The 11,507-nt window shown below is 38.4% G+C and overlaps 1 protein-coding gene across 1 annotated transcript; it reads right to left on the reverse strand.

Annotated features, from left to right (window-relative positions):
* Positions 1-1,137: 1,137 nt before the first annotated feature.
* On the reverse strand, positions 1,138-9,215 carry Cad74A (cadherin 74A; the record flags this gene model as incomplete). Its single annotated transcript, XM_017626121.1, has 7 exons — positions 1,138-1,676; positions 3,112-4,244; positions 4,313-4,615; positions 4,682-6,296; positions 6,924-7,185; positions 7,246-8,743; positions 8,835-9,215. Coding segments are annotated over 7 exons (5,313 nt in total), but the record flags the coding sequence as incomplete, so codon positions are not given.
* Between the last annotated feature and the right edge of the window lie 2,292 nt (positions 9,216-11,507).

An 11,507-nucleotide genomic window follows, 5' to 3' on the forward strand; every position in this document is an offset into this window, starting at 1 on the left:
GGATTGTCTTGTATTGTTATTGTTTTCAACTATGAACGTTTTTATTATATATACGGTGACCATATGTATGGCTGCCGAATATGGGACAAAAAATCATGCCAACCATTTTTTATTGATACAGATATAAGGTATATCCGTGGTATTCTTCTTCAAACATGTAGATTTCTACTGAATGAAAAATTAATTGAAATTGCCTATGAAAAATGGCACTTGAATGAACACACTTCCCAATAGGCCCAAGGGTTGTGTTTAGCTTTTCGATGACCACGTGTTGATTTTCTTCAAATATTCGTACGGTTTTTCGAGCAATTTTTTTTTATTTGTTATTTTTATATAAAAATATCGTCTAAGCTTTAATCAAAACCGTGTAAATCACAGTTTCAAACTTTATACAAAATTAAGGAAAATTCAACTAATTTTCGTCAAAATTTCAACAATTTTTCTGAATTTTTATAAAATTTCCGTCTAATGAGGTGCAAGTTTCAAACGGCTAAAAAATCGCGTTGATTTTTGAGAATTTTTGTTTTTTTTTGTGACGGATTTTTGCACTTTTTTCATATAAGTATAAATTTCTTATGAAATAAAACGCGGGAGACCGTCAGTAACAAAATTTCAAAATATCACCGAAAGTTTTTGTAAATTACGGTTTTTATATTAAAATCCCGAAAAAGTAGCCTCCAAAAAATATTCTCTAAAATCAACGTGATATTTTAGCCGTTTGAAACTTGCACTTCATTAGACTAAACTTGTATGGGCTATAAAACTGCATTCCCAAAAATATTCTAACAATTCAGAATAAAAAGTTGAAATTTTGATGAAAATTTATTGAATTTTCCTAAATTTTTTATAAAGTTTGAAACTGTTATTTACACGATTTTGGCTGAAGCTTATATAAAAATAACAAAAAAATTTAGCTGGAAAAATATTAGGAATATTAAAAAAAAATACGTGGTCATTTGTTTGAGTCCCCGTATGTGCTCAATTTAGAATTATAATGAACCAGCCTGGCGGAACTTTATGTAAACAAGAAAAATGCCAAATCCCTCCACTGAAGTTTGATGTCTGGACACCAACCCCTTAGCTCCCTATCTAAATAAATAAACAAATGAATTCTCATTTAAAATCTAAACTTTTATTTCCTCACTTAACTAACTAATGGTACTTATTTACATTTTGAATATCGTTTTTTTTTTATTTTGTTACAGAAATTTAATTAAAAAATGGCATATTCCACACTAATACATACAGACTATTTAGCAGATGAGCCATACATTTAAAATATGTAATATTACACAAATATTGAATCACAGGCATATTATTAAATTTTAACCATTCGACTTAGTTCATTAATTAAATAATATGCGCAGTCTTGGTTACTAACCATATGATTATTTAGCGACTTAAAAGACTTAGCTGCTTTATAAGTAAAAATATATCTACATATATCTGTGTTTAAACTACATATATATCTTTAAAAACTATTCCATAAGAGTTTTGTATTTATACGCTAATTTAGTAATCAATATTTTCCTAAATTAGACCAAATAATTGGTTGCTATGACAATTGACCGTAGATGGGTTCCGAATAGTAGAGTGTTGGCACGCCCATACCCACCGTATAGGGCTCGGTGGGTGCGCGTGATGCTTGCAAGCTGCGCTTGGAGTGCTTTTTGTATCTGAAAAAAAAAAAAACAAAAAAGAAAATAATGAATTACTTGTTTAATAAACTAAAATAAAACAAAAAACAGTAAGCAAAATAAAATCAAACAAATTTAATTTAGCTGGTTTAAGCTCTTAACGTTATTCTGTTCGTATTTTGGCAATGTTTTTTTTTTTCAAAAATTAAATGAAATAAAAAATGTAGCACTCTTTTTAAAATAATAAAAACGAAAAATGAAATATTTTAAAATAAAATAAGTTCCTAAAAATAAAATGAAACTTAGAAAAGATATTTTTCTTTTTAAGGTTATATGTATAATCCTAAAACCAAAACAAAATTTAACTAAAAAGAAAAAAATTACTTAAATTAAAAGTTAGACAAAAAAACATACCACAAATTCCTAAAAATTAAATGATATTAAAGGACACATTCTTTTCAAAACAAAACAAAATTTAGAAAAGTAGTTACAAAAATATTTTTCTAAACATCAATTTAAAAAAATATATATATTTTTCTTTTTAAAACAATCAAATCTAAGAATTTAATTAAAAAAGGAAAACATAAAAAAAAACAAGTAATTTTTAGGCAAAAAACCAAACCGACTTCGATTCTCATATAAAATATTAAGATTATAGTTAATTTCTTTATGATCCAATGACCTTTCCTTTAAAAAACGACCTATAGAAATCGGTTAACGTGGTCCAAAGTTATGCGGTAAAAAATATAAAAATAAAAATAAAAAATATATAAAAAAAATAATCCGATTAATTTATAACCTTCTCCTTTTTGTGAAGTCTGTTAATAAAATAAGTTTCTAAAAATTAAATGAAATAAAAAAGCTATATATGTACAAGTTTTTCTTTTTAAAATAATAAAATCTAAAAAAAAAGAAGAGCATTCGAACTTTTATCTTCATATTTATCTTCATTTTCACTTTCATCGTCGTCTCTGTCTCAAACTTTATTTTCATCTCTTAGCTTCATCTTCTTCATAATCATATCCACCTTCATCTTCATCTTCCACCTAATCTCAAACTTAATCTTTGTCTGTATTTTCATATTTGTCTTTGACTAAGCCTTTGCCTTTGTCCTTATCCCTGTCGTTTACATTATCTTTCTCTTTGTCTATATCCTTGACTTTGCATTTGTCTTTCCCCACCCCCTTCTTGGGAGTCTTCTCTCTTTTCCCTTTCCACCTATCATGAATAAAAATTCCCTGAGGATTTTTTATAAATAAATGGCGGAGTTGAGCTGTCAAAAAAGTGTCAAACAGCTTTTTCGAAGTTCGAGTTTCCTCCTCCCAAATTTTCGGGTAAAATGCTACTCTCTGGCAGTTAATTATTGGTGGATTTCTTTCTCGTGAGAAACAAGCTCCCCGAGAGTATTAAGAATTGGGCTGATAATAAAGTGAACAACAGTTAGGATTTTCTTCTTCTTTTCTCCCCAACTTACTTCTTCTTCAGACAGCATGCGGTACACGCCGCCACAATGGCTGCCAGCCCTATGAACGCCGCCAATATGACCAGCCAAGTGCCGGCTGAGGTCATCAAGCTCGCCGCCGCTGGTAATTTTCGCACCGAACACAATTCCACCTCACTCACGCCATACTCCACATACACATCGAACAATTCCTGCTTCATTTGCTCGGAATGCATTAGTTTTTGCATTTCTTGCAAAGATATCGCCGCACCATTCTTGAACATCTGGAAGCACGAGCTTGTCGCTGTAAAGTCCAGCGTGTAGTCGGCACGTGTCAGCACTTGCGTATCGAGTATGTGCAGCTCCAAGCCGAGTGGCTTCAATTTCTGCTGCAGCTTCTCTTGGAATGGTCTTATGATGCCTTGTATTTCGCCTGGTGGACGTGCAAAAACAAATTTCAACAAAGATTTATCGCGTATCACGAAAATCTTCAAATTATCGAATGTGTGACGTTTCATGCGCTCCGAATTGTTGGCGCGTATACGCATCTGGAAATACCCATCAACATAGTCGGCAAAAGAGCCGCCGGTACGCAGCTCGCCCGTACGATTTTTGAGTGTAAAGAGATTCTTCAGCGGTCTTGAGTCGATTTTACGCGTGCGCTTGTAGAATTGTGGCATAAAGGTCACATTGTCAATGCTGTAAATTATAGGCGGCGCTTCGGCATCGCGATCGCTCGCTTGCACCGTTGTTATAACGGTGTCGATAGGCACATTAATGCGTATACCAATTGAGGCATCCTGATGTCGAAATTGCGGCAAATTATCATCTATGTCGATCAGCTTGATCGTTACTTGCATGAGCGAGAGATCGTTATGTTCGTATTCGTCACTCAGAAATGCAAAACTGGGTTCGCCATGCTTCAAGCATTTCAGCGTTAAAGTGTATGAGTCCACGGCTTCCCTATCGATGGGTTTCGTGGTCTTAATCATAGCCAAATTCTCGCTGTTGCGTTCGATGGTGAATACATTCTCGTTATTGCCTTCGATTATCGCATAATCGATGAGTGCGTTTTCGCCCAAATCTTCATCGATGGCGGTTAGATTGCCTACAATAGTGCCCTCGGGTTCTTCTTCCAGTAGGTTGAAGACCAACGGCGCCGAGTCCTGTGATAAAAGAAATATAATTTCAATTTTGTAAATCTTTTCAACATTTCTCTAAATGAAAGCCTTACAATTTCGCGCGCAAAATGTGGCGCGTGATCGTCTACATCCAACACCGTTATTTGTAGTATGCGCGTGACCGACTGTCGCGGCTGTCCATCATCTGACACTTCCAAAATTATAGTATACATATCTTTCACCTCGCGATCCAAGGACTGCAGCGTCGTTATAAGCCCTGTTTTCTCATCAATCGTAAACAACTCGGCGTCTGCCGTGTCCTGCAAAATTTTATAGGAAAGCATGCCCGAAGGTGTATTTGGATTATCGGGATCGCTGGCTACAACTTGAAATACGGGCGTGCTGATCGGTGAGTTCTAAAAGTGGAAAGGAAAAAGATTTAGCTTTAGCATTTTCTATTCATTCAGGTTTGGTTTTCTTACCTCCGTTACATTGGCCATTTGTCCCACCTTTGGCGCCACAAAGTATGGTATGCCATCATTTGCGCTCACATCGCCTATATAGACAATGACTGACACATCTGAGGAAAACGACATCTGCTTTGGTACTTGATTACCGTTATCTTGTGCTCTTATTACCAACTCATATGGCTGCGATCGTCCCTTACCAGTCAACTCACGTTTGGTCTTTACCTCTCCACTCACAGCATCGATTTTGAATAAACCATTTGCATCACCCTCTTCCACCAATTCATAACGCACTTCGCCTCCGGGGCCATCGTCTGGATCGTTGGCGTAAACTTTCAGCACAAATGCGTCAGTGGGTGCATTTTCTGGTATCACCCCTGTATAGTTGTGCTGCGTGAACTCTGGCGCATTATCGTTGACATCCAGCACGTCTATCGCCAATTCAACGGTACTTTGTTTGGCGTCTGTCGGTCGGCCAGGCGAATCTTCGGCTCGCACTTGTAGGCGTATGTGCGGCGTGCGCTCACGATCGACAGTTTGATTTGCCCCTACCACCACTTCGCCGGTGGTGCTGTTGATCTCAAAGAGCTCTGCATACTCGCCCTGCAGCGTATAGACGATCTTATGATAGCCGAGTCGTTCATCGCGCTCAGTGAGCGCTGCATCTTTGTCGTGTGCCTTGACGTGTGCGACCTTCTCTGGATGCATTATATTTTCTATGATCGTGGCTTTGTATGCGGGTGCTTCGAAAGTGGGACTATTGTCGTTTACGTTCTCTACGGTTATATTAACCCTGGTAATGGTTGTACGTTGACCGTCAGCCGAAGTGGCTTTCACTTGAAAATCGAACTCAGTTTTACCCGCTTCGAGCGCTTCGTAGTCCAAACGTTTCTTGAGTATGATTTCACCTGTGTGTTCGTTGATTTGAAAATATTCCAGTTCAGCTGGCTCGACAAGCTGGAAACTTGTGATTGCCGTGTGCGTAACGGGATCCTCAGCTTGTAGTATAAAGAGCGCGCTATCGATCGGCATTTCCTCCTTCACGATTATATGTATCACTGGTTTCGAGCTGGTCCAGCCTTTGTTTTTAAACACCGGATTTGTGTCCTTGAACGATTGCACGTATATTGTTATTTCAGTTGTATCGATCTGTCCTTCAGGATCCACCTCGGCATTGAGGTCACGCACCTGCACGGTGAATGTGATAACAGCGGCAACATCATGTCGCAAAGTGCTATTCACAAATATTTCACCGCTGCCACTATCGATGCGGAATGCTTCCTCTGGTTTGTAGCTGCTGCGATTCGCTATGCTGACGCCAGCTTTTGTAGTCGCCTTCACCATGCCGGTGATGCTGTATTCCAATTTAGAGTAGAGATCCTTGTCTATGGCTCGCACTTTGAGTACACTCTCACCCACTTCGGTGCGTTCAGAGACATAGCCCGCATAGCTGGGATGCTCGAAATTGGGCTTCTCGTCGTTTATGTCTTTGACATTTACGTAGACCGTGGTGGTGGCGGTTTCTGGTATGGGCGTGCCAGCATCCACAGCATTCACAGTGATCTCAAAACTGTCCATGTTGGCATCGCGATCGATGTGCGCGTGAGGGGAAACTGTGATGAGACCGGAACTGGAAGAAAGTAGGTGACAAAAGATTATTTTTTTCTGTATTTTTCTGTAGTCTAAATAGGACTATGTATATAGTAAATTAATTAAAGTTTTATAAAAGTTATTTTAAAACAGAAAAAAAATTCTCGTCGGGTTCAAATGAATTACTCTAGACAGCTATCATATCGGCCCATTGACTACGTTATTTAAGGAGTAATTTAATATAAGTAAAAAAATAACTGTTAAATAGCGACATTTTAATAAAAGTTGTAACTATTACGGTCCCTGATTCCAGTAGAACTATTTACAAATAAATTTTTTTTTTACCCCATGTAGGCGTCATAGAAAAATGTAAAAAGGCTGGGGAAAACTTTGTTCTTTCGAAATTGCCTTTCGAAAATACTTTGGACTCAGGGATATACGGCAACCTGTTTTTCGTTGGCTTGTAAAGTGGTCCTAAGTCTAGCAGCCCGTTCTGTAAGCTAATTGCATCAATTTGGAGCTAGAAGTTGAAGTTTACTAAACAGGGAGCTAAATAATCGTGAGAGCCAATTTAAAAATTACAAAAAGAGTTTTTTTAAACCTATGCTTTTTTTCACCGACTTATGGTCACTGGGTTCCAACAAAAGGTCAAATCAATTTCACTTACATTTCATCGATTTCGAAATTATCATTTGCGCCCACAATACGATAGCGAAGTAGTTCGTCGAGACCATCTGGATCATGTGCGGAAACAGTGGTGATATTATAACCTGCTGGAGCATTTTCTGGTATTGAAACACGATAACTGGGTGGGCCAAGCACCGGCACATTTTCAACATTCTGAAAGTGACCCTTGAATATAGGACGTTGATTACCGCTAATGCCAACGCGTATTAAGACGCGTGTCGTGTTGGTTAACGGTGGGATGCCTGCAAATAAGAACACAATATTATGTCCATTTTCGGTGTTGGGAAATTTTCAAAACTTACCAAAATCCGTCGCTGAGATGACCAACTCATATTCACCACGCTCGGTGTCCATTGATTTAGCCACCTTATGCAAGGTGATTTCACCGGTACGCTCATCAATCTGAAATACATTCCCCGAAATACTATTCTCCGAAACAATTGCATATTTAACGCGTCCACCACCCTGTGTCTGTCCATCGTAATCATGTGCGCGTATGAAAAATTGTGGTTCAAAGCTTGCGGTGCCTTCGCGTATAATGCGCGTATACTCGTCGCTCTCGAACACCGGATAATTGTCATTGACATCCAAGACATCTACGTAGAGTATGGCATTAGACTCGAGGCCGCCACCATCTTTGGCCACAATAGTCAGGCTATAACTGTTTTGCTTCTCATAATCCAATGGCTTTTGCACATGAAAACCGCCTGTGTCGGGGTTCACATAGAAGTAGTCAGAACCGAAGCCTTTCAGCAAATATGAAATGCTACCAAATTCATTTGAGTCTTTATCTGTAGCTTTGAATGCACCGAACTCTTTGTTGATTGCCGCATTTTCCGGCACTACAAAGCGATAAGTGTTCTGCTCGAAAACGGGTGCATTGTCATTGATGTCTTGCAGATTAACTTGTACACTGGCTTTAGACTTTTCTTCACCACTAACCGCGGCTACCAGCTCGAACTCGAAGTGACGCAAATCTGCATCGTCTACGTCGTAATCCAGTTTTGTGGAATTGAGTATGCGCACAACCACAGGCGTGCGTCCTTGCGCCTCTGTGGGTGTAACCGCAAAAATTCCTTTCGAATTCTTTACGTCGCGTAACGCCAACTCGTAACGGCTATTCTCGCCCATATCACGATCGTCCACAAATACCGACAAACCTGGCAATGCCATGCCCTGCCCCAAATTCTCTGGTATTGAAATGTTAAAGAAGTCTTCGTTGAATTCTGGTACATGATCGTCGACATCGGTGACCACGATTGTGACACGCGTGGTTGAGTAATCTGCTTGTGGCTGCCCATCGACTAGCTCAGTAGCGCGCACGGTAAACACATACACGCCACCGTTTTGCAATATCTCCGGGTTCTCACGATCCAATGGCACTTCTGTCGTTTTCAGCACTGCTGTGCCTTCTTTCGGTGCGCCAAAAGGCTCCAACTCAAAATGTTCGAAAATCTCATCGTCCAGCGAGAGCGCAATATCACGCGGTATGCCCACATCACCATCTACTGCCTTAATGGTTAAAACACTCACGCCGGCAGCTGTATTTTCAGCTAGCGTTGCGGAGTATGGTGCATTTGTGAATATCGGCGGCTGATCTTGCACATCGATCACGTTGATCGATACGCTAGCGAACGAGCTTAATCGGTTCTCCAGAGCGCCATCGGAAGCAGCCACTGTCATGATGTACGATGGACGGCTTTCGTAATCGAGCGGCTTTTTTAGCGTAATGCGCGCAGTGTAATTGCCATCGGCAATGCGCACCGCACGCACATCAAACGTATCGCAGATGTCGTTCTCCTGTGGGGCAATGAAGTAAATGAATTAAATTTTTATTTTTGCTTTGGTTACATTTATGTACGTAATTTCAACTGCTTAGTTAGCCACTAACCTGCACACATCTGATGGTCAGCGCAGCATTGATGCCCTCATCACGATCGATCGCTATAATACGTGGCTTGATTTCCAATTCACCGCCCACCGCCAACGATTCGCTAACACTTGCCGAGTAGGGACGCCCAATGAAGGTCGGATGATTGTCATTGTAATCGCGTACTGGAATTTCGCGTCGCAGCGAAATTGTATTCGGTTCTGTGCCATAGATGCCCTCATCTGTTATGCTAATGATCACCTCAACTGTGTCTTGCGTTTCGCGATCAAGTTCTTGCCGCAGTCGCACAACGCCAGTTTCACGGTCAACTGAGAACACTGGCCCAGATATGCTGTACTTCAGGCGGCTGCCCTCTGGATCGATGCCTAAAATAGAAAAAGGGGGAGATACAAAAACAATGAGTGGCGAACATGAGAATTAGGACAAAATGTGCAGATTTGTTTCTTAGATAAATATTTGCCATACGCTGTTGTTGTTTTGTGGTGGGAAGTGGTGGCGAGTGGCACTTTTAGCTATGCTGTTTGATATATACTCATACTCATACTTGCATATTATTCTTGTGGCATGAACACTTTTTGCGCTCTGAGAACTTTTATTTGCTAAAAGCTTGTTTACTTAATATTAGGGTGTGCCACATTATATATTGTCTCGGCACAAACCGACAAACGGCTTTAGGTAAAAAAAAGAAGAAGTGTGAAAGGATGTAGCTCTATCTGGGGACTTGAGTCTAATCTGAGAACCGCGAGACAACACATCAGAATTCGAAGCATAGTGCCTCTCCCCAGGAATTGTAACTTAACGAAGCTAAAAAAACAGAATCCAAATAGGTGATTGGCTTAGTACTAAGTACTATCCACCAATCCTTCGTAGCGTCTACGATGTATCCACAAGATTCTATCGAGAACTCACTCAAGTTGATTGCTGATTTTCAAGTGTTTAATCCATTTCCAAGAGGATGAACCGAAGCTCACCACGTAATATTATATTTGAAAAGCACTGATGCCCTGATTTTTATAGATTTTCAATGCGGCTTTTAAGTACTTAAGACGTGGGGTCTTAAACCAAAACTCAATATACATCATTTCATTGTCTGCCGTAAGGCTCAAAGCACTGGGATTATGGAAAGAAATACGAGCAAAATCAACTTTTTTCTGGGTATTGGACCAAACCAATTTTTTTGAAGATACTGACTCATAGGTAAAAAAAATACTCTGGTTTTCGAAGTTAGCCCCCGAAATCGAGATATGGGCCTTCGAAGTTCGATATTAGACATTTTGTAAAGAATTATTTTTAATTATTCTATGTAAACAACTAAAAAAGTAAATATAAAGACGTGGCCCGCCCTTTTCTCTTATTTAAACGCTATGTGCAAACTTAAATTACAGGTGCTATAAGGGGTCAAAGGTTAGAAAATTTCAACAAATTTTGAACTAATCTCTGATCCCTGTAATATAAGTTTCTAAGTATTCAAAACGCTGTTTCCTTTATGAAAGCTCCAGAAGTCATAATTATAGGTCGATAAAGAGTTTATCGCTAAAGATACCACCAGCAAATTTCCATAAATTTTTGGGCCCAGCGTAAGAAATTCATAGGCCCATGGTTCTAAATGCTACACCCTGCCGGACTGGGCGGAGTGGTAAAGGATGCACTATAATAACCCAGCAGTGACAAGAATGTTTGCTCAAGACAGGCTAAAAATTTCGCCTGCCTTTTGAAAAGCGTCCTTAGGCAAACTACGTGAGTAGGCAGAGGAACATTCGAATTTCTAAAGGATGCTTCACTTGTTGCTATTGCATTCATCTAAGTAAACTACACTGAACGAGAAGCACGGGCAGTAATTGTACTTCTAATATATGACCTTAATAGAGAAAAAATCGCTCTTTAACAGTTATTTTTTGACTTTTTGTTTTATTTGTGATTTTTATTTTATAAATCCAAAAGCTCCAAAAAATCAGTCACTGACTTTTACTTTTAAAAATCATCAATATAAATCAGTCACTGGCTTTTATTTTTTAAACCATATTTATAAAAGTCGTTTGTATAAGTCGCAGTATACTTTTGTTCTCCAAAAACTTCTTAACTGCGTATGACTTAAAAAATTAAAGTCGGCGACAGATTTATATTAATGATTTTTAATGACTATTAATGACTTTTTTAAATAAAAGTGTTCGATAACTGTTATCTAAGACATATAACATAAAAATCAAAAATAACTGTTATTTGCAGATTATTTAGATGAAATTCAAAAATAATTGTTATTTGGATTTCTAAAATAAAAATCTAAAATAATTGTTATTTTTTTAACTTTGCATAAAAAATACAAATAAAAATTTATTTTCAAATTTGATTCTCGGTAAAAAAATAAATTGGTTTGTATGTATCACTTAGTCGTAGAACATTTCCTTGAATTCCTTCCTTCCTTGAATTTCCGTGAATTTTTCAATGACAATTTCCATCAATAACTGTTATAATCGTTCCCTGATAGAGAGACCTATGCTTTTGTACCGCCTGTGAATGAAAAGATTTTTCACAGCGGAATTACATTCGTAGGTTTCTCACTACCTGTCGAAGTCGAACGCTATGTGGTAAACTTTTCGTTTGGTGTAAACGTGTATGCATTAGGGTGGTCCTTAAAAATATTAACATCTGAATTATTTATTTGGTTCTACGTAC

The sequence above is a fragment of the Rhagoletis zephyria genome, unplaced genomic scaffold, assembly GCF_001687245.7.
Source record: "Rhagoletis zephyria isolate East Lansing unplaced genomic scaffold, Rhagoletis_zephyria_1.1 Rzeph_scaffold_04448, whole genome shotgun sequence".
Lineage (NCBI taxonomy): Eukaryota > Metazoa > Arthropoda > Insecta > Diptera > Tephritidae > Rhagoletis > Rhagoletis zephyria.